The sequence below is a fragment of the Aspergillus heteromorphus genome (genome assembly GCF_003184545.1).
Source record: "Aspergillus heteromorphus CBS 117.55 chromosome Unknown BO70scaffold_6, whole genome shotgun sequence".
NCBI classification, from domain to species: domain Eukaryota; kingdom Fungi; phylum Ascomycota; class Eurotiomycetes; order Eurotiales; family Aspergillaceae; genus Aspergillus; species Aspergillus heteromorphus.
The window spans coordinates 702,314-730,294 of NW_020290411.1; the positions used below are offsets into that span (position 1 = coordinate 702,314).

Sequence of the window (27,981 nt, forward strand, 5' to 3'; positions counted from 1 at the left end):
AGGTCTAGCCAGGTTCGCATAGTTGAATCCATACTGGATTGCGGGGGATGACTACCACTGCATTGATAGTCTATTGGGATTGGTAGATCTCTGTATAGAAGCCAGGATGGTGAGTTGATAACCTCGTGAGATGTCTGATGTTGGCTAACTCTACTCATGCAAGCTGACTATTATCTGGCACAAAGAATGGTGGGCAGACATGTGATGGGGACACAAGAACCACAAGGACAGAACAAGCAAGCAAGCAAGCAGTACATATTGCTCAAAGTAGAAGAATTAAAAGTTTCTCGGTGGATTTGGATCATGATAATCCCCCAACATGCTACTAAATGCTGAATGACCATCTCAACAGTATCCGACAGTACTATAGCCCAGGCAAACCCAAACTGATCTTGTAGGCGTCAAGCATGTCTAGAAGGAATAAACACAGCGCACATCACTCTCATTAAACAACAGCAATGATCGTCACTTCTCGTGCATCCTTTATGCAAAATAACTCTTCCAAAGCACTCCAGAAAGGTCTTCGAGCTGATCGGGTGTAAAAGCCTGCAGAGAAGGGGTTAGCGATTATTCAATATAAGTAAGATCGGCATGTTCGCGACAACTAACCTTCGCATCAATATGCCACGTATCTTGCCGGGTCTTCTTGAACTCGCTGATGATAGACTTGACGCTCGAGCCAACAATGCCTGGATCGCTTGCGGCACGAACACTCAATGTAGTCAGCGCCTCGGGCATCCACGTCGGTGGCGGACTGTTGTATGGGAATGCCTGGATCAGAGCTCCGAGCCCAAGGACAGCGCCGTGCCGAACAATGATGAGACGCGTGTGCTCGGGAGTCGGGGTACCAGCTCCTGAGGAGATGGGGGTGGACAGGCCGGAGCGGAGGCCCTTTGGCTTCTTTGGGAGAGGATTCTCGGCCAGTCCTTTGGTGAACCGTGCTTTGAGCCGGCTGACCATCGCCTGCCGGAGAGAAACAGGCGAACAACGAACCATTCCGGAAAGCGTAGCCGATGCCCCCACTCTCACCTCGTGCTGGGGATCTTCTAGCATGCTTGCCACACATTCAAACAGCTTGTCACGATCGCCGACTGCGAGCAAGAACAGACGACGGAAGTATATGATTTGGATGTTGATCATGACTCGCAGGCGCTGATGCCACGATGGCGAAGTCTGGCCGATGTGGATAAGTGTTTTGATGAACCCAGAGTCCTGCTCAGCAGGATAGGGGATGTTGGGTAAATGCCGGAAGACGTGGTATGCCAGAGACTGGAGCTCCGGGTCTTCCTTCACATCCATCATGTGCAAGAGGTGTCCTGTGAACAGATCTGGGAAGAAGGGAACCAGCTGTGTACACTCGTGGGACGAAAGGGTAGAGTCGAGCCACAGAAGAACTGTCTTACAGCCGGACGTGTAAGAAGAAGGTGCCTGTTGACCAGGTACTCTCTCATGTCGCCATTTTTCAATGCGCTCAAAGACGCCGCGAAGCATTTTGGTAAAGTCCTCTGTCGGAAGGTAAGGGTACGTGCCAACCGTGGATGCCGACTCCTGGGCTGTGAGAAGACCCTTGAGGTCGGCATATGACTCGTGGTATCTGGTGCGGAATATCGTTGCGATCGTCTGACCCATCGCTTCGCGAACGCCCTTGTAGGGGTGATCGAGATGAGCAATAAAATCTTCAATGATCGGCTTCTCGAGCTGGAAGTGCCACCCTGCATCGATGATAGACTGGTGTAGCAAATTGATCTTGGAGCTTTCTTTGAATGCGGCGTTCGTCCCCATATCCAACCGGAAGCTGGCGAGCCAATCGACCAACGGCCAAGCCCTTCGAGGATCACGGCACTGGAGAATCATATGCAAGAATGTTGTCCAATAACCAGAGTTCTCGGGAGTCAGGCCATCGGTAAATATCTTTTGCACGATGGGGAAGGCATATTCCCAGACCATGGTCCGCTTCTCTACGCTTGTGTCCGCCACAGAGCTCACCAGAGCACCAAGAATCTCAGCAGTAGCCCGATGCTGGTGCTTGTCGCTGCCATCCTCAAAAACGATCTCGATCTCTTCCTGGATTTCCTTGAAGGTAGCAGTTGTGAGTCCATCCCGGAGCATCAACTCAAAGGCGTAGAGAAGCATCATTGCGCAGGGCATGCGGAACTTGTCGGCCGTAGGGTCCCGTGGCTCTTGCTTCAAGTACATGAAAAACTTGGAGAACCACTTTCTGTCGAACAATTTACCCATGTACTCCCGGACCTTCCATTCTACATCGTCGTATTCAATATCCCGTGCCACATTTGACTTATAGGCAGGCATGCTGTCCGCCCACACCAGCCAGCCGGGGAAGTCATGATCAACGTAGTACTCCGCTTCGGGATTAGCAAAGCTTGCGAGGTATTCCTCGGTCCATCCTTCATCGTGCCGCTTGGTGGCAACCTTGACCTTGGAAGGGAAATGCTGGCGTCCTAGGATAAAGTTCTTGTAGTCATGATTGCAGATTGCCCGGACATCGATCATCGTAAACAAGGCGATGAGCGCCTGAGAGTACATACCACGCAGGCCGGGGTGATCATCAATGGATCCGTGAGTAACCAGGTCCACGAGGTTCTCACTGGCGATATAATCAAATCTCAGGCCCATGGTGATGACGATTGTAGCAGCACGACTGGCAACCTTCCAATGAGATACCCTCGCAAGGTTCACAAGCTCTTCAGCCAGATCAGCCTTCCTCTTCTCAATAAGAACACGCTTTTTGTTGATACTAGCCCGCTTGTTTGCGATATGAGCGTCAACAGGGACCTTTGGAGCGATTGCTTCGATGATGTCCCGATCCAGGATAGCCATTCTCTCCATAGAACGACCATAGTCCATGATTTGGAAAACAGCAGCCGAGCAGATTCTCTGCACAGACGGCTTGTCGACAGCACTTGCTTCTATGAAAGTCCTGACCAAGGTAGGGGTGTGTTTCCAATGACGACCGACCGTTTTGGCAACACTGCCGAGCAGCAAAGAAAACAAAGCACCTTTGATGAGCGCATGGTCGTTCTCCCTGATGCCCTTCTGGAGAGCCGTGAGAAGGGGTGGGATGACGAGGAGACGGGCGCCCCAAACAGTCTTTAGAGCGGATTCGCCCGCATTTTGAGCGTTGCGGCGGGTCTCTGTGTAAACGGAGACACACGACTCGGCAATGTCCAGAAGCAAGATCTCATCGAGTTTAGACCGACGTCGAGGTGATGCGTTGTTCCTCAAGCGTTGTAAGTGGTACACGTTGGCTCTGCGGACGAGAAGAGGGCGCGGATAATCCTTGCGGATGCCGCTCATCTTATACGGATGTATGTCGGCCGCAAGGAGACGGGTCACCCTGTCGAGAACATGGGCGGACTTCTCGATTCCAACGTCGGAAAACCAGGACCGGTAAGCCGAGTAGAGAGCAGCGAAGCAGGGCACGTCATCCTCTTGCTTGTCCGAGAGGAATCTGTGCACTTCATGAAGAACCCAGCCTGCCCGTTCTCGAATCTGGTGGATAGTAACGTACATCTGATCGGTCTCAAGCAATGGATAGCCTGTAGGGTATACGAAGCATGGCCGAATAGTGGACTCATCCGAGCTGTCGAGCTCATCGTCAGAATCATTATCCTCCATAGCATCGTCGCTCGGCATGTCTTTATCTGTCATGCCAACATCACTGGGGACATCAGACGCCCCGGTCAGTGTTGTCGTCGATGCCGCCTTTGAATCGAAAAGCACAGAGATACCCGAAAGAATGAGCCGAAGCAGGATCAAGTTTCTGGTAACCTCATCGGACCAATCTTTGCCGCTTCCATCACGCTTAACAGTGGAAGTCTCGTTGGTCAGTGCCGTTAGCTGCTTGAGAGCAGACTGGGCCTGGTTCTGGAAAAGATCGACGGCAAATTCAAGTTCTTCGCGTTTCGGGACATGCCACTTTATATTCAGATTACAAGGATCCTGTCGGTAGCTCCATAGCTCAGGGGTTATACCCTTGGCGACAATATCAGACTCATGCAATTTGTAGTCTGAAGTGTATGTCCCCGTGAGATTGAGGAGAAGATGGTGAATGAAATTGGAGATATGAACGGTTGGAATTCCCCTACACTTCTGCTGCATGTAAGCAGCTATGTCGAAGAGTTCTTTCTTGTGAGCGAGCACCGCATCCCCAACATGGACGACACACATGCTCAGCATGCTCACGTTCCACACCAGACCACGATCGCGAGGGAGAACATCTGTTCCGGTCGTTCTAGTTGATCCGGCGCCATTGTCATCAATCTCAGTACGAATAGCCTGTGTCAACACCGGAATAAAGCGCTTCAAAGCCTTCTCAGGATTCACTTTGCACACCGAGTTACAAATGAAGGCCATTGCGTCCCGAGCTTGGTGGATCACATGGTTCGACACGAAATCGACAACCTTCGTCAGAGCAATATCGTATAGGTCAGGAGAAAGGGACGACAGGAGCGGCATGAAAGTGGCCGGGAGAGTGTTGACAATGTTCTCCTCGGGAGATCCGTTCCGCACCCTAGTCACATCGGGCAGATTTTCTAGAAGCGTAAAGACACGGCCCATAAATGAGACGATGAAATCTCCGAACCCGCATGTTGAGGAGCGAAGGATCATCTCTTCTGTCACATCATCCAATTCAGTTTCGTAGTTCAGCTGCACCGCAACGCCCTCTTCTTCCATCCGCTCCATTTCGCCAGTAACCCATTGCATTGCAAGCATGTTACAGTTTACATCGTCTCCTTCCTTTGTCAGGTCGGCCATGGGGATATTGTAGCATGCGGACTGGATGAATGACAGCGCATGCAGAGACTTTTCGAGGTCGTTGGCATCGATACCGGGCAGCGCAAGTCCCAACAGAGTGGTCATGTGGCAGCGGTAGCCTTTGGTCCTCGACATAATGCGCGACAGGACCTGAAGAGCACGGAGCGACGAGGTTGTACGGTGGACCTCCACAAGACCTTGAAGAGACGGGTATATGCGCTGTAGAGCGCCGGGAAGGATTAGATGTGGCTCCAGGTAGGCCAAGCTTTGCAAGGTGGATAACGAGAAGCTCATGGCAGTGCCACTCTTAGCGAAGATACCCATGAAAATGACCTCGCGCAGGCATAGCACAAAGCGGCGTTTCAGGGGCTCGTTCAACCTTCGCTCTTCTGGAACTTCCATCTCCCCGCTCTGCTCACGATTCCAACGCATCACGAAGAAGTCGGCCAGGTAATACACCAGCTGGGCCAGCGTCTTAGTCCAACCTCCCGAATTGGAGGGGTGAAAGAAGGTCTCCACAGCTTGTATAAGACCCTCGAGCTGAGTGAGGACGGACTCTTCAGCCTCAAGGCATGCGGGGGAGAGTGACATCACCACCCATCTGGCGATGTGATGAGCAACAGGGTGCTTCCGCGTGTCTCGATCAAGCATGATTCCTAGTCCAGAGGAGATATCGACAAGGGCACTGTAGGGTGAAGTCGACTGCCCGACTGGGATCTCCAATAGCCTGAGAATGGCTGTAAAGATAAGCGCCGACTGCTCCTTGCTGAACAATCCATACTCCGAGAAGGGTATATGACTGGCAGGCAATGAGTCTCGAGCTAGCCGGGAAAGATAGTCGAGGTAGGTGACATCGAAGGTCTTTGATCGACTCACTAGTGACCAAAGATGGAAGTGTGTAGGCAAATAATGATGTGGTAGGAGATCTTCCCTATCCTCGGGCGGCGGAGAGGTCGGAAGCAGCAGATTGATCAACCCAACAACAACAAATGCGCCCTCCGAGAAAGACGTCGTGTAGTGAGGGAGGAACTCTTCCAGCATCGCCGGCAACTCGCATGGGTCGATGTACAGCTGAACAAAGGCACACAGCTTTGTCAGTGTCTTGACATTCCGCTTGAGATTCGTCGAATGGACAAGCCCCGATTCGGTGGGCAGCACGAAGGACTTCAGCTCCCTGTATAGCGGTCTCCAGTCGAGGACTAAATCTTTGACCGGTCTGAGATAATGCTTGCGCCTGGCGCCGGCGTCAGCTTAGAGACGATAGGCAGAGACAGGTTAGACTCACTTGGTTAGCAGCATGAACATGCTCGAAAACCGCTCGGAAACATTTGGATCGATTCCAGGGGCCAGCGACAGCTCATAGTATAGTCTGACAAGGTTGATCCGTTCCTTGCGGGTAGGATCGAACTTGAGTGATAGCCATCCTCTGAGCTCCCGCGTCCAGTGTACTGCCCCGGGACTGAAATCGCCCGATTCCACCGCGATATAAAGCTGTTTCAAGATCTCTCGTAGGGACCGTTCCCTCTCACGTTCGTTTTCGATCGGATATGGGAGATATTTGAAATACGGATATGTACGGGGGCGAACCCGGGCCTTCTGCTCACCGTCTCCGTTTATGACTGCTGGCTCACCCCCTGGCGTGGTAGCCCGGGAGATCTCTTGCACATTGTGAAAATTGTCGGACGTCAGGATGGCCTTGGGACCGGAGGTATCCATCGTTGATTGTCGTCAGTCGGGCGATTACTGGGGCGCAAAGGTATGGGAAGTAGGAGGAGGAGGCTCGGGGGAGTTCTAGGGGCCAGGTCGGTCAGCGAGGCTTTATCACCAAGGAAACCAGGAAAGCATAGGGGGCGAAAACGAGGGTCGCACCTTAAACATGAAGGTCGTGGATAGTTGCTAAGCTGCAGGAATCGATGCCCAAACAGTGACCTACGGCCAGTCTTCGCATGGACGATTTAGTAGGTGTCTCGTCTAGTAAAGCGATCGGAAAGAACAGCTTCAAAGGGCGACAGACAGGGGGGGGGGCCAATAGCAAAGTGTCAAGTGTCCTCTGTCTGAGACACGTGTGTGGTGAGTAAATGCTCTTCTGCTCAGAAATTCACTCGGGGTTGAGGACAACTCGAGCTCACGCGTAGCAATCCGGTGTTGAGAGGTATCATGGTTGAGTCTGGCTCAGTTTTGTGAGATCGATGATGACATAATGCCCCGGGCGACCGACGACGTAACGGTCAGCAGCCTAAGAATCGGGCCCCAACCATTAAACACCGCAGTAGATTGCACGTACTAATGGCTAGATCCTGGGGTCGATGCATCGCGCTTCCGACAGCCCATTAAATCACAGCCCAAGGAGGATCTCAAAGGGCGAACGGAACAAATCACAGGCTCCCTTTTCGCGGTCACCGCTCTTACATTCGTCTGTCTGTCTAGTAGCTAGCTAGCTATCGACCGACCGACCTACCTACCTTTCACTAAGTCCTGTCCGGATACTGCCAAGGTACCTATTTACTAGTACTAACTATTGGCTCCCTTCCTCTCCCTTCTCTTCTATTTGAGACAAACGAAATATGCAGACCCAAGATAGTATTAAGGGTAAGTCCAGGCTCCGATCAAGCCGGCGGGAGGAAAGACCCAAACAGAGTCGCTTGGATGAGTGCATAGGCGACCATGGCCCGCACAGCCACAGTAAAAGTACGGCTGTCTTGGAGGGTAGGACGGGATTGCCCCCAGTTGCCCGAGACTAGATATACGAGGTACCAATACCACAAAGGATATCCAGACGATATCCGGTTGATGATCTGTACATGGTAGCTGGTCAGAGCCATGAGTGCCAGTATTCCCTGAGGCACGGCCAGTCGGAGAAGTAAGGAGGCCGTTGTGGCTGATGACGACGATTGGTCAACCCCACTCAAGGCTCTCGGGAAGATAAAAGGCACTGCCACATCCAGTGCCCAGAGGGACGACCGGCAGAGGATTGCCAGCATCGGCATGGCCAGCAAGAACAGCGGGATGTTCGATGCAGTCCAATACCGCAGGAAACCCACGTTCCTATTAGAACAAATCAGTCGTGCGTCTTCGATGTTAGGCCGGTGATGCAACGTACCAGTAATGCCCTTGCACCCAACCATATATACTGGGTATCAGCCATTGACACCACGGTCTTGAGGCATCTTGGTGCGTGCAATATGTCTTGTAGGCCACGGCCTGCGGGATGATAAGTCCTAGGGCAATGACACAGCCACCCACGATTATGGTACAAAGATGAGCACAAGCACCCACTGACAATCGTTGGGACACGACCCGTCGAAGCTGCAAAAGGGCATCATAGGCGAATAAAACACCGCTCAGGATCCCATTACTGCGAACAGTTGTGGCCGCTGAGAAAAGGACGGCGGCCAGGAGTAATTTCGCGTTCCCGGAGAAGCGCTTTCCCGCTTTGTTATCGAGGAATGCCGACGAGTAGACATAGAACCCAGAGATGTTGAGCAGAGAGAAGAGGGACTCTCCGTATGGCGCCGAAAGAAAGGCCCCCGCGGGGCAGATGACGTGCAGGGTGGCAGAGAGAAAGCAGATGAGTCTCTGGGTGGCTGTATCACGCCCGAATACGTTGATAGAGAGTCTATATAGGGCTAAGACTGAGAGATAATGTGCAATATGCGACAGAACGATTGCCACAACTGCAGTTCTAGCAGGCCCACTTATCCCAAATAGTTGGTACAGCGCTACATCAACAATCAGTGTCCTGAATACTTGGGATAGGATGGAGACCCTCTGGTAGGGGAGACGGGTGTACCGGATGTGATGAAGGCCAGGGCTTGAGTGTACCCATAGCCGAATGCCCACTCCTGCTCGAAGACATAGCCGCTCTCTGCCACGTGCAAGAAGTAGATGGAATCCCACCTGACGAATTTTAACGGGATGGGAAGGTGAGCATATTTGATGTCGCCCGGTATGACATCAGCGCGACCGGTGGGTTGATAAAGATGTCCGGTTGAGGTGTCGTAGCCAAGGCCGGGGGAGGTGATTATCACCAGGTACACTAGGGCCTTCCAGAGGCAGAACGCTACCGTTAACGCCTTGATGGGCTGGCGGGGATCTAGGAGACTGGGGCGGTTCGCCATGGTTATTATTGCAGAGGCCGCGTGAGGAGATGGCGACGAGCCCATCGTGGTTCGAAGGGAGCGAGCGCCGAGCACACCGCACCAGAGACGATGATTCAGTGTAATTTTTTTTTCAACAGATAATGTAGCGCAAAATCTTCATCGTCAGGCAATGATTGGTGGCTAGGCCCGATCCTATTCGCCCATCTCAGACAAATGAGGGAATTAAACGCGTATAATCATGATGGTTGGCGAGAAACCGAGGTAAAGCCCAAGCGACCCTGGAGAAAAAGCAACGCGTCTCGAACTGCGCGGGCGGGCGGGCGATCGATCGGAGGGCCCGGCACGCATAACTCGCTCTTATTCAGCGGGTAGCCGCGCATAACTACGTAATGGCCCAATGGGGGAGGGAAGGCAACCTCAGGCTCGGTATATAGTAAGTAGATACTAAGTAGTCTAATGGTCAGTGGCGTCTCGGTGGGAACGATCCGGTCGACGACTAGTCCCAGACTGTCTCAAAATCCCGAGAAACCAGAATGAAGCGATGCTTGGTATCATCTCTCTGTTTGTCCAGAAGGATTAGTGATCGCGATATGTCGAGGTGATGTCAGACCATCTGGCTTCACACCTGAGCTACCCAGGCATGCAGAGTACCTACTGATGGAATACAGATGAACAATATTGTTGAATGATGATGGCTGGTTTTTTGTGCAACTGACCATCCATCGGCGGTTCTGGAACTGTGGAATGGCTGACCATGCCATCAAACCTTGGATCAACCCAACGAGCAGGTCAGCCCTACGGCACTGTCCGGAGTTCATGGAGTCCGGAAATCCAATGTGATGCTTCGGATATTCATCCCTGCAGATTCACATGACGATCATCAGCATCCCGCTAACGGTGAGTGTCCCATGGATGTCTGAAGACGTCTGGATGAGGCTTCCGTATCGCATCCATCTCCGCAACTATTGTTGATCTTCAAGCCGTGAGGGGTAAATCAGGAAGGAAGGGGAAAGAGAGAGAGTGTGTGTGTAAGTTCTGTGTAGGGAAGGATGCATAATAATATCGGCTGCTGGTTCCAATAATGACCGAATCTGCAAGCAGTACTTACAGAGTACCTATCTGGGATGATGCTGGTTACACCATGCAGAGCGGCACATACCATCTGAACTCATGGGAAGCACCTAGATGCTGACTGCTTGCAGTAGGAGGGGTGCCCATCTGCAACTGATAGGTAGCGAGAGGGCACACACCTGTTGACACGCCTAAACAGACCTCCAAGTTCATCCATCCATCCATCCATTTGCTCCACTGGACGGCGATCTCGGGTTGTTGTTTTTGTCACCTTTGCTTTTGCGAAGCTTCCAGCCAAAGGTCCCTGTTGAGCCTGTGGATCACGCGGTGTCCTTGTGGCCTGCTGAATTTTTCCTCACCATTGCCCATGGCCCCCGCTTCCCACATAACTGCAGCGCTATGTACGCTCGACCTACATACATCGACGTACATCTTCAGGGCCAGATTTCCCAATCGGGCGAGAATGGCCTGGTGGAAGGGCGCGCCGACCGGAAGTTTGGTGGGTTCGCATTTCGCCTTTCGCCTTTCGCTGTCGCTTTGGCCTTCTTGGTATACTGATGAACTCCGACGGGAGTCACCGAGTCGCCGAGTAGTGCTGGGCTGGGTCGGAGAGCTTCCTCGAGAACCGACCGGACCAACCAGCTGCCCTCAAGGCTGTTCGCCCGTCGGCATCAAGTCGCAACCTTTCATGTTAGGAGGCTCCACGCTGCATTCGTATCGAGGAAAAGTTTGCCATCGGGTCCCCGCTGAACCAGACCCTCGTTTGTTGGATCGTAATGCCAAGCCCGACCGAAGAAAAAGTCATCCGGTCTGATTCAGAAGGGGGCTCCGGGCGGGCACCTGGCTGTACTAACAGTTGTAACTTGTAACATCCAGAGTACCTACCTGTATGAGACTCGTATTGGCGGCGGTCGGATACACGACGAGAGGTGCCAGCTACATAGCCTCAGGCTCCGTGGATACGAGAATCAAGCTCCCGCGCAAGGCTTAGTACAATGGCTGAGCGATATAAGGAGCGTTGGGTAGTTACATAGCCTCGCCGTCTGATATTATCTAGTAGATAGATAGATAGATAGATGTGGATAGATACCAGGATGGAACAGTTGGCGCAATTTAGCAAAGGATCAGCGTCCCTCGTACCAGCTGACAGGAATACGTACACACTCAGCCTTACAGTAGAAAGTTGCAGCTGTCTAGCCTGTCCGAAGGTTTGGGACGACTGAGTGTGTCACCAGTCATTCTGGTCGGAACGGCGCGACTCTACACTACAAGGGGGGTTTTTCATAATTTTGCAGACTTCCTTCCCGCGGCCTGCAAAATCCGACGCCGCGCCATGGAACCAAGGACGGAGCCTACCGGCAAGTCGGAGCTTCCGGTTCCGTGGGAATAATGGACTTCCAGAATCCGAAGTCCGCGGACATTAGCCTGAGTTCCTCCTGAGTGGTAGTAGCAGTCGTAGTAGTAGTAGTAGTAGTAGTAGTAATAAGGTGGGAGTAAAGGACCGTCAAAATATGCTGATGAGTCGGTCATATTACACTTAAGTACACACCCGCTTGGGAATGAAGTAAAAAAAGTACTACGGTCCGTCCACCTGCTTCTCGGACAGCTTCAGCCAGGGGCAGCATGCAGTGACGCACAAGTACATCAGAGTGTATCAGAATGACATGTCCTGATGCTGCCATGCATACCGGAGCTTCCCTGACCTAATCATCATTGCATAATCCGTCTCCGACGCCGAGGGCAAGTCGCTGTGGTCGGAGGGCAATGATGAACAGATAGATAATTACTCCGTACAGGCACAATAATGATCGATACGAGTGAACAATTACGCGGCACGACACAGCCTGTATTCCTCCCGTACGAATCACCCAATCACAGGGGGGCAAGCTGTCCAAATTAGCGTCGGCGTCTGGCTTCTGGGAGTGCCGAAGATCGTCGGCTAGCCCCTTGTGGCATTGAACGCGAGCTACTACGCTGTACCAGCCATGGGTGGTCGGGAGGCGGTTCATGCAGATTGATTGCGGACGGAGACGACTTTGTTCCCTGGGCTAACCCACCCGACCGAAAAATAATAATTAAAATTCCCACGACATGGTAAGGTTGACTGAACTTACGTACAGGTGTAGTACTAGTGGGTTAGTGCTCTAGATCGGAGTGTGCCCTGCCGGAGACCAGATGGCAAACTTAGTAGTAACTGTTGCGGAGTAAAGTAGGAGCTAAGTGTATAGGAATTAGGAGGAGATACTATTCATTAATTCCATTGGTGTTGTAATAGTAATTTGGTTGGTCCATGTGGGTTTTCCCCTCTCTCTTTCTCTTTTTTTTCTTTTTTTATTTTCATTTTCCCTTCTGCTGCTTCTCTGTCATTCTCTCTTTTGCTCTCAGGCCCTGATTCTTGCTTAGGTATAATTACTAATGTTGCCCTGCCCATCTTTCCATCTCATACACAGTTACTTACATACAGCCAGCCAGTGGGTTTCTGACCGCCATCTGTCTCCATCCATCCAGCGATCCATCTGACATGCGATCCTTTTGGCACGTCCGGATATTGTTCTGAATATTAAGGCGGGCTTCGCCCACGCAGCTGCTGGAGCTTCTGCCCCCCTTACCCACCTGTCTCGTCTCCCTTACATATTTCCGCCCACTCGCTGCATTACTCCCACTCTATGCCCACGTCGTACGACGTTTGAAATTCCATCCATCACCTACTAGTAGTACTTTGTACTCCGCATCCATTTTGCCTCCTGCGTGAAGAGTGCCGCCGCTGACCTCAATCCCCTCCTTCTCTCTCTCTCCTCCTCTTCTTCTTCTTCTATTTACTCAACCTCAGCCTTACTAAGGTGGAGGGGTCGACATTCGCCGTGCAGGTCACGCCCATTGGATTCTCCCTTCTCGTCCTCTCTATCTATCCCCTCCCCTTTCCCCTTCCCCTTCCCCTTCCCTACTCCTCTCTCCTCTTTTCCCCTTTTACTTCCCTGTTCTTCATACCCCAGCGACTTCGGCATACAGCTTGTGTCCAACCAACCCCGCAAAGTTGACCTGCACACCCGTCGATCTAGTGGCTCGCGATCGCCCTCCCCCCCCCCCCAATAGGAGTCGCTACCATCGCCCTCCTGTGTCAATGTTGATGTTGGAGTAGTAGCAAGCAGACGTTGTCGCATCCCCGGAGATAATGCTATTCAACCTTGGCCTGGCAGCGGATGCGGCAGCAGCTCACGAACACGAATCCCTCGGGTCTCCGTCCGAAACGCCGCTCGCTAGTGCGACGCGCCACTCCTCCCCATCCATCTCATTTGCGACGCTGCCGTCCTGGGGGCTAGGGGGTATCTACGGTCGGTCAAAGGCCCAGGAAACGGAGATGCCGCAACAGCGCACGATGCCACCGAGAACAGTGGCAATAGAGCCAGCCTCTTCCAGTGATGAGGAGCGCTCGACAGTGGGATCAGTTCTAGCTCCATCAAAGATCGGCCGCTCGCAATCTGTTCGGAAACAATCGTCGCGGCCTAAAACGTCATACCAGTTAGCGCATCCCGCGGCCCACGCACGTCACAGGCGCCTCAAGCTTCGACCTAAGCTTCTCTTGCAGCTCCAGCAAGTGTCGCAGACCCCACGCCCCCTTCCGGTATTGGATGTGTTGCCGTCGACTGTGTTTCTGCCTAGATTGGCCCGCAAGTTCCCGACCATCTTTCGCGGCAAGAAGGGACTGGGCCCCAATGACCTTGTCGTCGTCGCTAGCGACCTCTACGACAGTGCGCCAGGCAACACCGCCGACAGGTATCCGGGTTCCGATGATGAGAGCGGGGAGCGCGAGGTTGTCGCAACGATATGTCAGCTTTTCAAGGACGATGCCCTCTCGAAGGGGAAAGCCGAGATCTGCCTAAACCATGGGCCAGTATGGGAGGCCACGCCCCTCGCCAATGGCTGTTACGAGTTCGTGGCCAATACCGATCATGGGGTCCAAGTCCTCCGGTGGGTTCTGAGAGGAGCAAAGACCCGTCGCGTGTCTGCGCCGCCGGGAAATCCAATGCAGGAGGATACCAAGCGGTTCACATTCAGCGTCATCAACCCGAACACTCGTCGTCACCCTGTCATCGCCACTATGAGTCGCAACTACCTCGAGGTCTACGACGAGTATTCGATGCCGACGAATTGTGGACTCGCACACTCACCCAACTCCGCCATGTCCGTCATCAGCGATTCGTCAGAGATAGATGATCTATTCGACCGAAAGGTGATGGTAACCGACAAGGACCTCCGCATGTTGATCGTCATCACCAGCATCTGGGTTGCGTTCCGGGAAGGCTGGTCGCACAACTTCGGATACGATGACACGGCCGCGGTGCTAAACACCAAGGCCCTGTGCTCGTCGAGACAAAGCTCCCCGACAGCGGGCAGGAACGAGACCGACAAATTCCCGGAAATGGAGGTTGGCCAACCGGCAGATATCCCTGCGCTAAACGGCCCCAGACGACACCGGCTCTCCAGCGCCACCTATGTATCCACACAAACCATCATTGCGGATCGGCCAACATCTTATGGGAGTCTATCCAAACGCTCCAATTCCACCGGAGCGGCCTTCATCGAGCGCACCAACCGACGAGCCTCCAGCTCCAACAATCGACTCAACAGACACAGCGCCCTCGCCACGCCTCGCGAACGGAGCCAAGACGAGACCGAGACCACTCAGGCCACGCCCGCCCGGCAAGACTCCAAGAGCCGGCGGATATGGCCTCACAGTCGGAAATCCGAAGACCTCAAGCGAATCGTGCCCCCGGACCAGGAACCAGACCGGTCCCGGGGTTTGGACAACCCCCGTGCGTCGCGACCCGTCGAACCATCCTCTCTCGAGAAATCCCAACCAGAACCCGCCCCCACAAAAGGAAAGCGTCGTCACCGAATCAGCAGTCTATTCGACTTCATCATCCGTAAAAACGGACATAGCCATTGAGCGAAGCCTGGTGCTTATCGTACATACTCAACTCCTTCAAAATTCGTTTTTCTTTCTCCCTTCTCGCTCTCATCCATACATACACCCATGCATGCATACGTGCATTCGTGCATGCATACATACATACCTTCGATTCAACCCTCCCTCTTGCAGAGGAGAGAACTCCTCGTGTTGACCATCCATCCACGAGATTACCATGCACAACATCCTCAGAATCCACCTCCATTCGTGACCAGAGACAGAGCCAGGCGCTAGCTAGGTCACGGTGTCTGTGGCGAAGAGCGAAGACCACCCTCCCCTCCCCTCCCCTTCCTGGAGAGTCGAGCGCTACAGCACGGGATTTCTGATTCCATTCATCATCCTTTTTCTCTTTCTCGTGACTACCCAACCATACCCTACCCACCCTACCCACCCTGCACCATCCACCTCTCAACTCCCAGCTCTTGCTTACCAGCAACATGAATACCACGACACAATCATCTAGCGCCCCATTTTTCTTTTCTTTTCTATATACACAACATTTTCCTTCTACTTTCTACTTTCTTCTTTTACCATCTTCTACATTCCACTGTCTGTCGGAATCTTACCGACCGTGTATAGATGTATGTATGAAACTAGGAACCCAGGCATTGATTGCCGGGGACAAACATTCTTCCAACAGAAGTAGATATCTACCAACAACCTACATTTCAGAAATCTCTTGGAAATAAAACAAACAAACAAACATTTCATTTCTGGAGACGAGCATGGTCTTTTACGTGTTGTGGATTCTTTGTAGTAGATTTTTTAGGACCTATCTATCTACCTATCTACCTATCTATTTGTAGTTGGTAGTTAGGGTGAAATGTCAAATAGTAGAATATATTCTTTCTATTGGTGTTGTGTTGTAGACGTGGGTCGGTGTAGATTCATACAGACGAATGAGGGAGATAGGGATAGATACATACTTATGGTAGGCAAGGCATCAAGTAGCGATAACGTCCTTACCGCTCCAGAGAAGAAATCGTCTTAGGGATATACGGTTCCTCCAGATACTGGATCTCCTCGTCGGTCAACTTGACCTTGATACTGGCGACGGCCTCGTCAATGCGATCCTTGTTGTTCAGGCCCAGGATCGGGTTCTCGTTGGGGTGGCTCAGCGACCAAGCGATGGCCACCTGCGCCATGCTGACACCCTTCTTCTTGGCAATCTCCTCGACCCGGTCGACGATGGCCTTGTCGGCTTCGCTCTCGCGACTGCGGATCAGGAACTTCAACGCGCCGTCGGTCGCCTCACGGGTCGTCGACCGGGAGCCCCATGGCCGGGCGAGCACGCCTCGAGCCATGGGCGACCAGGGGATCAGGCCCACCCCGGTGTCCTGGCAGTAGGGGATCATCTCGCGCTCTTCTTCTCGGGCGATCAGGTTGTGGTAGTTCTGCATGGAGATGAACTGGTGCCAGCCGTTGCGGGCGGCGATGTTTTGGAGAGTTTGGAACTCCCAGGCGGCCATCTATTTGGGGGTCAGCATTGGAAATGAGAAGGGGTTGGTTTAAAAGCAAAAGGGGAAATCTTACCGTGCTAGCTCCAATGTACCTGACCTTTCCACTCTCGATCACATCGTTCAAAGCCCTCATGATTTCTTCACGAGGAGTATCGCGATCCAACCGGTGGATCTGCAGCACATCGATGTAGGTCCCAAGTCTCTCGACACTGGCATCGACAGCATCGAAGATATGTTTGCGGGACAGGCCAACCCGATTGGTGAATTCGCCATCGTTACGACCGGACGCGGCGATCGAGGGGAAGTTGCCCTGGTCATCGACGCCGAAGAAGCACTTGGTCAAGATGACCACGCGGTTACGGGGAATGTTGAACTTCTTCAGGGCCTTGCCGATGACTTCCTCGGAACGACCGTGCGAGTAAACGTCGGCCTGTGGGGTTGGTCAGTGGTCTAGTTTGTCGTAGGTGAGGGAGGTACATTTCTTAGATGGACGCACCGTATCCCAGGTGTTGATCCCTCGCTTGTAGGCGTGCTCGATCAACGGGAGGGCTTCCTCCTCGTCCAACACCCAGTCTTGCCACTGGCGAGCGCCATAAGACATGGTGCCTAGAATGATCTTGGAGATCTTCAGGCCTGAGTTGCCCAGGCTACATGGTGACGTTGTCAGCCAGTGGGTTCCGGCGGCGCTGGGGATTCGACATACCGGACATATTCCATCTCGTTGGAGGCCATGATGCTGTCAATGCGAAGCCCTTTGTTAGCCCATGATGTCATCCTAGGTTGCACCCGAGCGGGCCGCAGGGAAATCTCGCGCTGGGATTTGGCTTACCGATTGAGGACAGAATGGGTTTAGAGGATGGACGGAAAGCTGAAGCTGGATGGAGCTGGAGCTGGAAAGGTAATTTATGGATGAAAAGAACCCCACAACTTGCAGAGGGAATTGCTCTGATTATCAGTCACATCCAGGTAGCTACTGAGACAGAGATGAACCGGAAACCGGCTAGTTGAATTAAGTTGCAGCAGCATCCACAGTGGCATCATTATTAAGCTCCTCCCCGCTGGGGAACTGCCGAAAGCGTGAAGCGACAGGGGCTGGCAGCCGATGAGTTGCCGGCTGTTCCCTCGGCTGCCATCTCGGGCCAGGAAGTCGGGAATATCATCTGAGGTGGATCGTCGGCAGCATCAGTCGTTCCCATGGTACTAGGTACGGTAAAGACTTGACTTAATCTTGAGACTGGGGAGGAGAGAAGAGTGGAGAGGGGAGGGGAGGGGAGTGAGGGAGAGTTGGTGAGTCAATAATAATAATTACTGTGAAGCGTTCAATTTGGGGCAAGGGTGGGGTTCTGGGGTTCCCGTGATCGGAGCCTTCCCCATTGGGGATTCCCTGCTGTCATTGCTTTGTCTTTCCATCTCCCTCTCTCTCTCTCTTCCCCCCCGCTACCCATCTTCGACACAGTCCACATACTCCAACATGCAGTCGACGTCTTCGAGCAAACCGCTTTCACTATAGACACAATCGACTCTGGGAAAGAAGCGGTGATGATGTCTCCCAAAGCTTTTCAATCAGACCGGCAAAAGAAACGAGATGCCAAAGTAGCAACTCCTTCAGCCAAAAGGTCGCCCACCAATAGGAAATCCCGGTGACGTGGGCTGCAACCACTGCAGATACATCTGAGATACTCCGTACTTCCCCAGAATCCCTTTTCCGGGGATGTCTGCGCGACAGGACCGCCAGAATAGCAAGGCGAGGGACTGTGTGTAACATTCGGTGTCTCTCCCCGCACGTGGCGCAGGTCTCACAGAACATATGGCTTGGCTGCAGACTGGCCCAAGTCCCCCTTCCACATGACCAACGGCACAAACGAGCAGGGCCGGGCTGGCTGAAATGTAGCCGTTGTGAATATGGTGTTGACACAGCCAAACTCGAGGTGTCATGCCGGCTAGAGTACATCGGGAACGCCGGCGTTGCGCTTCTGGAAAAACTGGGTGAAAACATCCGAGCTGGGCCCAAACATAGCCTATCCAGTCCAACCAGCGGAGGCTGCTCGTCACTCAGCTTGCTTCTGCAGATATTGCTGCATGATTCCTAGTTCCCCTGGTCCCGTTTCCAATCGGCCGTTCTTGCAGCCCTAGGATGTCCCGTAATCTTCTACCCACTGAAGCCTGATGTCCAGATACAATCACCTGATTTAACAACCCAATGTATGCGAAGTGATAGACACTTGGACAATCACTCTCCCTCTATCTATGGTGATTAGCCTGTTCTCCGTGGTTGACTTGCCGGATATACTTGACCTCTACACTTAGCGACTATCCTGCATGTGGCCGCCGGTATGGATTGTATACCCCTGGAGATGTATACCCAACGCCATAGTTTGCCTTCATGATTGAAGTTGCGCCATTTTCAAGCATATCAACTGAAGTCATCAGCAGAACCGCAGCCTGGAACCGACGGATGCTCAGCTACGCCCGCATCGGATTCCTCACTCGGAAGTTCGACTTAGAGCAATCGAGGACATCTGTATGCACATAGTGATGCTTCATCCAGGCCTTCAACGTGCATCTCCGTTGTCAGCTCTCCTATACGACAACCAGCTGCATATGCGCAACAGCCACACTAAAGCAACAACGTGAACTCTAAAGCCCCAGGCCAACCATCGAAGTCTTGCCATCAACAGTTATTTGCAGTCGGCGAATGTCTGCTAGACCCCGTGTCCCGGGTGTGATTGTGGCTACCTGGGAATGTGCTCTAGATGGAACGTCAGCGCGAGTCATTGCCCGTCGCATTGCAGAATTCATACCCAACGGACCATTCTTCGAGGATCTGGGCGCGAAGAGAGCAGCTGAAGTGTGATTCACCATGCATCTCTCAGGTCATCGCGAACCTCCCATTCCATATCCTCCAAAGGCTATTGGGGAGAGGCTAGTGTACTCGAAATGACTGGGCTTCGCAAATTGTCATCCCTCCAGGACTTCCGAATGGTCAATCGGAGCTGAAAGTTGGATCCATGCTGTGCCCATTTTCGTAGATATATAAGAGAGGAAGACATCCTTCGTTGTCCTCTTTCTCCTCACCAGCGCCTTCGAAAATCCCAAAGCACAGATAAGAGAAGATCGACTTCATCATCAGCTCCGTATATCAATCCCAGATACCACCAGGTTCTCTATGTCTACCATTGTTACCACCGCCCCTTCTACCCAGACAATGTCTCTCCAGGCACTTCCTCAGCAGGGCACCTCCGACGATGAGCTCCTCAAGCTATTCCGCCAAGTGACCATCAACAGCGCCGATGGCCATGATGTTTCGGAGTCGCAAATCAAGAGGGCCTTCCAGCAGGAGATCAGTCGGCCCCTGGGCCGACAGGTGCTGGAGGCATCGTTGTTGCACAGCAACGGATGCTCCTGCTACCACTGGAACTACCACGACCGGATCAGCGGGAGAGTCACCATCTCCCGTGTTGAACTGTCCTTCGACCTGATCTCCAAGAGCATGGGACAGTCCGTGAAGGGCGACGCTGCTGGGTTCTTCCGGCCTAACAGCGCCAATATCAAGTGAGTCTCTCCTTTCTTTGCTTTCCTCTGGCACCGGTCCCATCTAATCGTGGCCAGTGCAACCATCTACTATGACGATCAGCAGAACGTCCAGGGCAACCAGAGTATCAAGATCTATATGGATGGAACTGTGAGCACTATCCCCTTCAGTGTGATTCTCACATGGATATCTCGCCACTAACCCGAGACCCAGAAATTCGTGATCGACTTCTACACCACCGATTCGTCCGAGAAGCCGGTTGCTCGTATCGTCCAGCCAAACTCGTCCTTCACCTTCCAGAACACCAATACCGGTGATGCAAGCTGGTCCACCGACTAGAGGAGCCGAGAAACGATCAGGACTCCTTGAACCTGGTGAGCTGGACAGCAGCAACAGCCCTTATGAGTGAATGTTGATCGGTGCGGATCAAGATGGAATATCTTTTGTTTTTGCTTGCCTTGCTTTGCGCTGTGCTTCTTAGTCACTCATTATAGCTCTTTCCTATGTGAAATGCAGTTGATCCGCTATTTCATCCCAGTAGAGTACGGAGTAGAGTACGGAGTACAGCGTAGTGAAAGACTAAAAATACCACAGCGGAATTCCATTGCGGCACCCCGCATTGCTTGCCGCTTCGGGGTCCATCGTCGCCTTAGGCACCCGCAGGCACCCTCCGGCCTAGCCCAGTCAGGCAAGAAGGCAGCCACGCACCGCCACGGCAGCGGCGGCGGTGGCTGGGAGTGGCCCGTGTCCCCCGCCGACTGCCGGCTTCGGTCTAGGCGCGGCGCCCTTCCCAGGGAACGACGATGGGATCAGGAACGACGGGGCTGAGTGCGACGCTACTCCCACGCATCCGACCGTTCAGGTCCATTCCTTGCCATGGACTGAACTACACTACGCAATATAGACGTGTCATTGACGCTTGCCCGTTCAACTTTGTCTTCCAAAACTTTTCCCGCCCGTCGCTCGCTTGTCCACCTATTCCCTCCCTACGCCGTACCCCCTAAACCTCCACAGTTCCTTACCATCTTGATCCGCTCCGCTTCAGGATAGGCAGAAGCCTCGAGTATCCGGTTACCTTCACAGCCTCCGCTCGACACATTTTTCGCTGCGTGTTGGGCCTGGCTCAGGTCGAGCGTCCCATGTCAAGATGATCCCTCACCGGAGCACAGCTCTTTTAACGATCGTCGTCTTCGTGGCCCTGCTTCTCGTCATTTTCTCCTCCTCTCCGATCCCTGACCCTTCCTCTGGAGAGCCAGCAACCGGCGCAGCCAAATACATCCCGCATCCGAAACTCCCCTCGCTCAGTGACCTACACCTGCCGTCTTTCCACCCGACGGTGCATACCCCTCCGGAGCCGCAACCCAACAGCACGAGCGGCGAGTCGAAGTGGCTCAGCGATTGGTCGTGGATCAACCCTTTTTCCTCGTCCATCACGCTCGACGAGAACCGATCGGTCCTGCCCCCTCTACGTAACCGACCATTCATCTACACCTACTACGAGCCCAACAAAGGAAACGATCGGGAGGAAGACAATGCGGATGCCCAGCTCCTTCTCGCCTGGCGGAGGGCGTGGTTCGCGCAGGGATTCCGGCCCGTCATTCTGGGCTCGGGGGAGGCCATGAAGAACCAGCTGTATGAGCTGGTGCAGCCCATGGATCTCAAGCCCGAACTTGAGAGCGAGTTGTTCCGGTGGCTAGCCTGGGGCCACATGGGTGATGGTATGCTTGCGGATTGGCACTGCTTCCCCATGGCCAGATACGATGACGCACTGCTCACGTACTTGCGTCGGGGTACGGATCCCGCCCTCATCACGCGCTTTGATCGGGTTGAAAATGCTCTGTTTGCTGGCGAGAAATCACGCATCAACGAGGCTATCAAGGAGGCCGTGAAGAAGGTGGACGGCCAGTCCACCTCGATGGTGGACTTGATCCCGACGGAGTTCTTCAAGGTAGAAGAGCCCAGTGCATTGGCTGTCTACGACTCGGCCTCCATTACTAGCCACTATCCTACGGTGGCCGAGAAGATTGTGTCGTCGCCTACCGCCGGACGACTGGCGCTGGTGGAGCTGATCAACGCCCACTTGCACAACACTTTCCAAAATGCCTTCCCGGCAGGCATTGCCGTCCTGAAGCCCTTCCCCGAACATACCACCGCGCTAGTCGAACCCGGCTTGCGGCTTGCTAAGGCCCTGGTTCAATGCCCGATTTCCCCCGTGCCGCTTTCGTGTCCCCCCAACCTGCAGAAATGCCACCCCTGCGATGTTGAGAAGCCCATGCAAATCAGCCAGCCCATGACCTACCGGAACACCACTCAGGTCTTCACGGTCGGGACACTGCCCCACCCCTTTACCCTGATCAGCCTGCAGCAGAATTCCACAGACGTGACGACGCGACACATTCGGCGCGAGACAGAGCGCGATGTGTGGCTGGCGGAAGTGACCAAGGAGCACCTGGGGCTTGAGATCGGAGGGTCTCCCCGAGCCGTTGTATTCAAGAGAGCGGTGGCTGACGACGCTGTGGTGGGCACAGCGCTGTGGATGACCGTCGAGTCGATGCCCCCTCAAGCCGGTCAGTCTCTGCCGACGGAGCTCCTCGACGAGTTCGAATGGCAGTTCGGATTCCAGATCCCGCGAGACGGCAAGGTAGATGCCAAAAACGAAGGCGAGAAGAAGGAATCCGTACAGCAGGCCAACCCCAGCGCGCAAGGCGTGGAGAAGGAGTACGAGATCCTGAAACAGGCCCGGGAGTTTCTGAAGCCCAAGGAGAGCAACCGCATCGGCATCACCGACGTCGCGGAGGCCTGGAACCTGGCAGACACGGAAGTCTGGCGGTTCGTAAGAGCATACCGGTATGTACACCTATCACCTGCAGACGAGCCCAGAAAGACCAGGAGCTAACAGACGCACGCTTTAGGGCACGAAGCGTGGTCGAACGCAAGAAATGGGAGGAAGACGAGAGAGACTTTGTTGGAGTCAAGCTAAAAGCATAGATGGCCTTCTTGCTGCGATCATACCCCTTTTTTGTTGGCTGTATACCGTAAATTTGCTTCCCTTCGGTTGGCTGTACTTTTTTTTTTTTTTTTTTTTGAACTTTTGAACCTTTTGAACTATGGTGCATGTGTGTTGAACCATTTCAGGGCTGGAGCATCTGGAGCGGCGTTGCTTTGATCTGAGATACCTGCCTGCCCTTGCTTAGCTGTTGTCAATCCAACTGAGTCTTGTCCTCTGACACCTTTGACTTCTATAGTAGAGAAGAGAGGGGAGGGTCAGTGAGAGCCAGTGAGCGGTGAGGAATTAGAGATCAGGTGACTAGTGCCGCGGATTGCCGGCGTCGGGGTGTCGGACTGTGGCGATCCCCGGGCTGGGCGGGGACTGTGAGGGGGCGATAGATAAAAGTAGATACAATAATGACTCCATTCCTACCCTTTTATCTATCTATCCCTAGTACTTCCTTCTTCCTTTCTCCTCCTTCATATTTTTTTATTAAACATTTTCAACACCTTCAACCGATCTCTCCAAGTCTCACCTCTCCAACATCTCATCGATGCCCCTTCAACCCAACTGAACCCCCTCCCCCCATCTAAATCGCCACCGGTCCATCGAGGCGGGGAACCCGATCTCCCCCTCCCCCCCCACCCCCCCTGTCTTGAGTCGAAGACCAACAAAATGGCTCCGGGCATTCTAGCCTCACCACCGCCCATCGAGGCCGCCAGCAAGGCCACCTCGCTGGCCCAGCTCACAGAGGACTGGGACGACACCATCCGCTTCTACCTGAACGGCACCAAAGTCGTCCTGGACTCGATCGACCCCGAAATCACACTACTGGAGTACCTGCGAGGGGTCGGGTTAACGGGGACCAAGCTGGGATGTGCGGAGGGTGGCTGTGGCGCTTGCACAGTGGTATGTTCTATGTTATGTTATGTTATGTTATCCTACCTTGCCACCTTAGTCTTGCCCCCTTCCCATCGAAATCGGAATACTTTCTGACCAAACCGGCCGGGCTAGGTGGTATCGCACTTGAACCCAACGACGAAGAAACTCTACCACGCATCGGTAAATGCGTGTCTGGCGCCCTTGATCAGCGTGGACGGGAAACATGTTATCACGGTGGAAGGGATCGGGGATGTGATGAATCCGCATGCGGTTCAGCAGCGGCTCGCGGTGGGGAATGGGAGTCAGTGCGGGTTCTGTACTCCGGGGATTGTGATGGTATGATTGTTTGTTCCCTTGGTGGATGGTGGCGAAGCGGGGTAGAGAAGCTGACAGCTGACAATCGAGCAGAGTCTGTACGCCCTTCTGCGTAACAACCCGAAACCGTCGGAGCATGACGTCGAGGAGGCGTTCGATGGGAATCTGTGTCGCTGTACCGGGTACAGGCCCATTCTGGATGCCGCGCAGAGTTTCTCGGCGGCTGCTGCTGCTGCTCCGGTGCAAGGATGTGGGAAAGCTCTGGCGAATGGGGGGACGGGCTGCTGTATGGACAAGAAGGATGGTTCTGGGGGATGTTGTAAGCAGTCGGCGGACACGGCAGACGATAATGGCCCGAAGTTCACGCCTCCGGAATTCATCAGCTACAAGCCGGATACTGAGTTGATTTTCCCGCCTCATCTTCACAAGCATGAGTTCCAGCCGTTGGTGCTCGGGAACAAGAGGAAGAAGTGGTATCGACCGGTGACTCTCCCGCAGCTTTTGGAAATCAAGGCTGTGCACCCTGATGCGAAGATTATTGGGGGGAGTACGGAGACGCAGATCGAGGTGAAGTTCAAGGCTATGCAGTATAAGGCTTCTGTCTATGTGGGTGATATCCCCGAACTGCGTCAATACTCGCTCAAGGAAGATTGTCTGGACATTGGAGCGAATGTCTCCTTGACCGACCTGGAGTCGATCTGTGACGAGGCCCTGGAGAAGTATGGGCCTCAGCGGGGTCAGCCGTTCAGCGCGATCAAGAAACAGCTTCGCTACTTTGCTGGAAGGCAGATTCGAAACGTTGCGTCGCCGGCAGGAAACCTGGCGACGGCTTCCCCGATTTCAGACTTGAACCCGGTGTTTGTGGCTACTAACACTGTCCTGGTAGCCATGTCGCTGGGCGAGGTGGTGGAGATCCCGATGAGCCAGTTCTTCAAAGGCTACCGATCAACGGCGCTTCCGCCGAATGCCATCATTGCTGGTCTGCGAATCCCAACCGCGTCCGCGGAGGGAGAATACATGCGCGCCTACAAGCAATCGAAGCGGAAGGACGACGATATCGCGATCGTGAATGCTGCTTTGCGGGTGTCACTCTCCCCGTCGCATGACGTGACCAGCGTGAACCTCGTCTTCGGGGGTCTGGCACCGATGACGGTGTCTGCCCGCAACGCAGAGGCCTTTTTGGTCGGCAAGAAATTCACCAACCCGGCCACTCTTGAGGGTACCATGAGTGCCCTGGGGCAGGACTTCGACTTGAAGTTCAGTGTTCCCGGAGGAATGGCGACGTACCGAAAGTCTCTCGCTCTCGGCTTCTTTTACCGGTTCTATCACGATGTACTGTCTAGCATTGAGGTCCAAGACGCGGATGTGGATGAAGACGTCATTGCTGAGATTGAAAGAGCCATCTCCTCGGGAGAAAAGGACCACGAGGCGTCTGCGGCCTATCAACAGAGAGTCCTCGGAAAGGCCAGCCCCCATGTCTCCGCCCTGAAGCAGGCGACAGGTGAAGCCCAGTACACAGATGACACACCCGTGCGCAAGGACGAAGTCTATGGGTGCATGGTACTTTCGACCAAAGCACATGCCCGCGTTCTCAGCGTGGATACCACCGCGGCTCTCGACATTCCTGGTGTAGTTGAATACGTGGATCACACCGATCTCCCCAACCCAGAAGCCAATTACTGGGGTGCCCCCAATGCAGACGAGCTGTTCTTCGCGGTTGACAAGGTCACGACTGCCGGGCAACCTATTGGCATGATCCTCGCCAAGTCCGCTAAAATCGCGGAGATGGGCGTGAGAGCCGTCAAGGTGGAATACGAGGAGCTGCCGGCGATTCTCAGCACGGAAGACGCCATCAAGGCCAAGTCCTTCTTCGCGCATTCCCGCTACATCAAGAGAGGCGACCCGGAAAGTGCCTTTGAGAAGGCAGATCATGTCTTTACGGGAGAGTCGAAAATGGGCGGCCAGGAGCATTTCTATCTCGAGACCCAGGCCTGTGTTGCGATTCCTAAGCTGGAAGATGGCGAGATGGAGATCTGGAGCGGGACGCAGAATCCTACTGAAACGTGAGGGGAAACCCCTTTCCCCTAAAGACAAAACAAACTAACAATACCAGGCAAACGTATGTTGCTCAAGTCACCGGCGTGGCGGCCAACAAGATCGTGTCTCGAGTCAAGCGCCTTGGTGGTGGATTCGGTGGGAAAGAGACTCGATCGATCCAGCTGGCTGGTATCTGTGCCGTTGCTGCCACGAAAGCCAAGCGACCCGTTCGGTGTATGCTCAACCGCGACGAAGACATCGTTACTTCCGGCCAGCGTCACCCGTTCTTCTGCCGCTGGAAGATCGGCGTGAGCAAAGAGGGCAAACTCCTCGCACTTGACGCCGACGTGTACGCCAACGGCGGACACACGCAGGACCTCTCCGGCGCAGTCGTGGAGAGAGCGCTCTCCCACATCGACGGGGTATACAGCATCCCGAACGTCCACGTCCGGGGACACATCTGCAAGACGAACACCGTATCCAACACCGCCTTCCGCGGCTTCGGTGGCCCTCAAGGCCTATTCTTCGCCGAATGCTTCGTATCAGAAGCGGCCGACCATCTCAACATCCCCGTCGAACAGTTCCGCTGGCAAAACATGTACAAACCCGGCGAACAGACGCACTACAATCAAGAGCTCAAAGACTGGCACGTCCCCCTGATGTACAAGCAAGTCATGGAAGAAAGCGCCTACGACGAGCGCCGCAAAGCCGTGGACGAATACAACCAGAAACACAAATGGTCGAAGCGCGGAATGGCCATCATCCCCACGAAATTCGGCATCTCCTTCACCGCGCTCTTCCTCAACCAAGCCGGCGCCCTCGTCCACATCTACCACGACGGCAGCGTGCTCGTCGCCCACGGCGGCGTCGAGATGGGCCAGGGCCTGCACACCAAGATGACCATGATTGCCGCCGAAGCGCTCAACGTGCCGCAATCCAGCGTCTTCATCTCCGAAACCGCCACCAACACCGTCGCCAATACCTCTTCCACCGCGGCATCCGCCAGCTCCGACCTCAACGGCTACGCGATCTTCAACGCCTGCACCCAACTCAATGAACGCCTGCAACCCTACCGCGCCAAAATGCCCAACGCGTCCATGAAAGACCTCGCGCACGCCGCCTACTTCGACCGGGTCAACCTCTCCGCGCAAGGCTTCTACCGCACCCCGGACATCGGCTACGTGTGGGGCGAAAACAAAGGCCAGATGTTCTTCTACTTCACGCAGGGCGTCACCGCCGCTGAAGTCCAAATCGACACCCTCACCGGCGACTGGACGCCCCTCCGCGCGGACATCAAAATGGACGTCGGCCGCACCATCAACCCGTCCATCGATTACGGGCAGATCGAGGGTGCCTACGTCCAGGGCCAAGGGCTCTTCACCACCGAAGAAAGTCTGTGGCACCGCGCCTCCGGCCAGATCGTCACCAAGGGGCCGGGCAATTACAAGATCCCCGGCTTTCGGGATATCCCGCAAGTGTTCAATGTTAGTCTGCTGAAAGACGTCGAGTGGGAGAATCTGAGGACGATTCAGCGGTCGAGGGGAGTCGGCGAGCCGCCGCTTTTTATGGGCAGTGCGATGTTCTTTGCGATTCGGGATGCGTTGAAGGCGGCGAGAGCGCAGTGGGGGGTCACGGAGGTGTTGAGGCTGGAGAGTCCGGCCACGCCCGAGCGGATTAGGGTTTCTTGTAAGGATCCGATTGTGGAGAGGGTTAGGGTGTTGCCGAAGGAAGGGGAGGAGAGCTTTTTTGTGGCTATTTAGGGTACTTTGGCCCGTTGGGGGGGGGGTGTGGATATGATGAGTTATGTTATGATACCTATGAATTAAACCAGACTGGTGATGGTCGGTGTC

The 27,981-nt window shown here is 54.0% G+C and overlaps 8 protein-coding genes across 8 annotated transcripts; 4 read left to right on the plus strand and 4 right to left on the minus strand.

Annotated features, from left to right (window-relative positions):
• Window positions 1-110: 110 nt before the first annotated feature.
• On the minus strand, window positions 111-6,739 carry BO70DRAFT_360223 (proteasome activator BLM10). The gene is made up of 4 exons (XM_025542726.1): window positions 6,646-6,739; window positions 6,062-6,567; window positions 610-6,010; window positions 111-546 (listed from the first exon to the last, which is right to left on the minus strand). The coding sequence occupies exons 2-4, from the start codon at window positions 6,490-6,492 to the stop codon at window positions 484-486; spliced, it is 5,895 nt and encodes a 1,964-aa protein (XP_025401489.1). The 5' UTR covers window positions 6,493-6,567; window positions 6,646-6,739; the 3' UTR covers window positions 111-483.
• Window positions 6,740-7,382: 643 nt separating this feature from the next.
• Window positions 7,383-8,894, minus strand: BO70DRAFT_287685 (DUF409 domain protein; the record flags this gene model as incomplete). Its single annotated transcript, XM_025539251.1, has 3 exons — window positions 7,383-7,821; window positions 7,877-8,495; window positions 8,567-8,894. The coding sequence occupies 3 exons, from the start codon at window positions 8,892-8,894 to the stop codon at window positions 7,383-7,385; spliced, it is 1,386 nt and encodes a 461-aa protein (XP_025401490.1).
• A 419-nt stretch (window positions 8,895-9,313) lies between these two features.
• Window positions 9,314-10,043, minus strand: BO70DRAFT_360227 (uncharacterized protein). The gene is made up of 2 exons (XM_025542727.1): window positions 9,985-10,043; window positions 9,314-9,734 (listed from the first exon to the last, which is right to left on the minus strand). The coding sequence occupies exon 2, from the start codon at window positions 9,692-9,694 to the stop codon at window positions 9,428-9,430; it is 267 nt and encodes an 88-aa protein (XP_025401491.1). The 5' UTR covers window positions 9,695-9,734; window positions 9,985-10,043; the 3' UTR covers window positions 9,314-9,427.
• A 2,996-nt stretch (window positions 10,044-13,039) lies between these two features.
• BO70DRAFT_332639 (uncharacterized protein) lies at window positions 13,040-14,895 on the plus strand (the record flags this gene model as incomplete). The annotated part of the gene is made up of 2 exons (XM_025540928.1): window positions 13,040-13,279; window positions 13,349-14,895. Exons 1-2 carry the CDS (start codon window positions 13,120-13,122, stop codon window positions 14,893-14,895), a joined length of 1,707 nt encoding a protein of 568 aa, XP_025401492.1. The 5' UTR covers window positions 13,040-13,119.
• Window positions 14,896-15,751: 856 nt separating this feature from the next.
• BO70DRAFT_360229 (aldo/keto reductase) lies at window positions 15,752-17,390 on the minus strand. Its single transcript, XM_025542728.1, has 5 exons — window positions 17,206-17,390; window positions 17,080-17,112; window positions 16,873-17,023; window positions 16,450-16,806; window positions 15,752-16,385 (listed from the first exon to the last, which is right to left on the minus strand). Exons 2-5 carry the CDS (start codon window positions 17,106-17,108, stop codon window positions 15,879-15,881), a joined length of 1,044 nt encoding a protein of 347 aa, XP_025401493.1. The 5' UTR covers window positions 17,109-17,112; window positions 17,206-17,390; the 3' UTR covers window positions 15,752-15,878.
• A 1,954-nt stretch (window positions 17,391-19,344) lies between these two features.
• BO70DRAFT_332644 (uncharacterized protein) lies at window positions 19,345-20,432 on the plus strand. Its single transcript, XM_025540929.1, has 3 exons — window positions 19,345-19,928; window positions 19,986-20,058; window positions 20,122-20,432. The coding sequence occupies exons 1-3, from the start codon at window positions 19,543-19,545 to the stop codon at window positions 20,245-20,247; spliced, it is 585 nt and encodes a 194-aa protein (XP_025401494.1). The 5' UTR covers window positions 19,345-19,542; the 3' UTR covers window positions 20,248-20,432.
• A 612-nt stretch (window positions 20,433-21,044) lies between these two features.
• On the plus strand, window positions 21,045-22,963 carry BO70DRAFT_360234 (uncharacterized protein). The gene is made up of 2 exons (XM_025542729.1): window positions 21,045-22,755; window positions 22,821-22,963. Exons 1-2 carry the CDS (start codon window positions 21,056-21,058, stop codon window positions 22,894-22,896), a joined length of 1,776 nt encoding a protein of 591 aa, XP_025401495.1. The 5' UTR covers window positions 21,045-21,055; the 3' UTR covers window positions 22,897-22,963.
• Window positions 22,964-23,551: 588 nt separating this feature from the next.
• BO70DRAFT_360236 (putative xanthine dehydrogenase HxA) lies at window positions 23,552-27,977 on the plus strand. Its single transcript, XM_025542730.1, has 4 exons — window positions 23,552-23,806; window positions 23,912-24,115; window positions 24,188-26,157; window positions 26,208-27,977. Exons 1-4 carry the CDS (start codon window positions 23,573-23,575, stop codon window positions 27,889-27,891), a joined length of 4,092 nt encoding a protein of 1,363 aa, XP_025401496.1. The 5' UTR covers window positions 23,552-23,572; the 3' UTR covers window positions 27,892-27,977.
• Window positions 27,978-27,981: the final 4 nt, after the last annotated feature.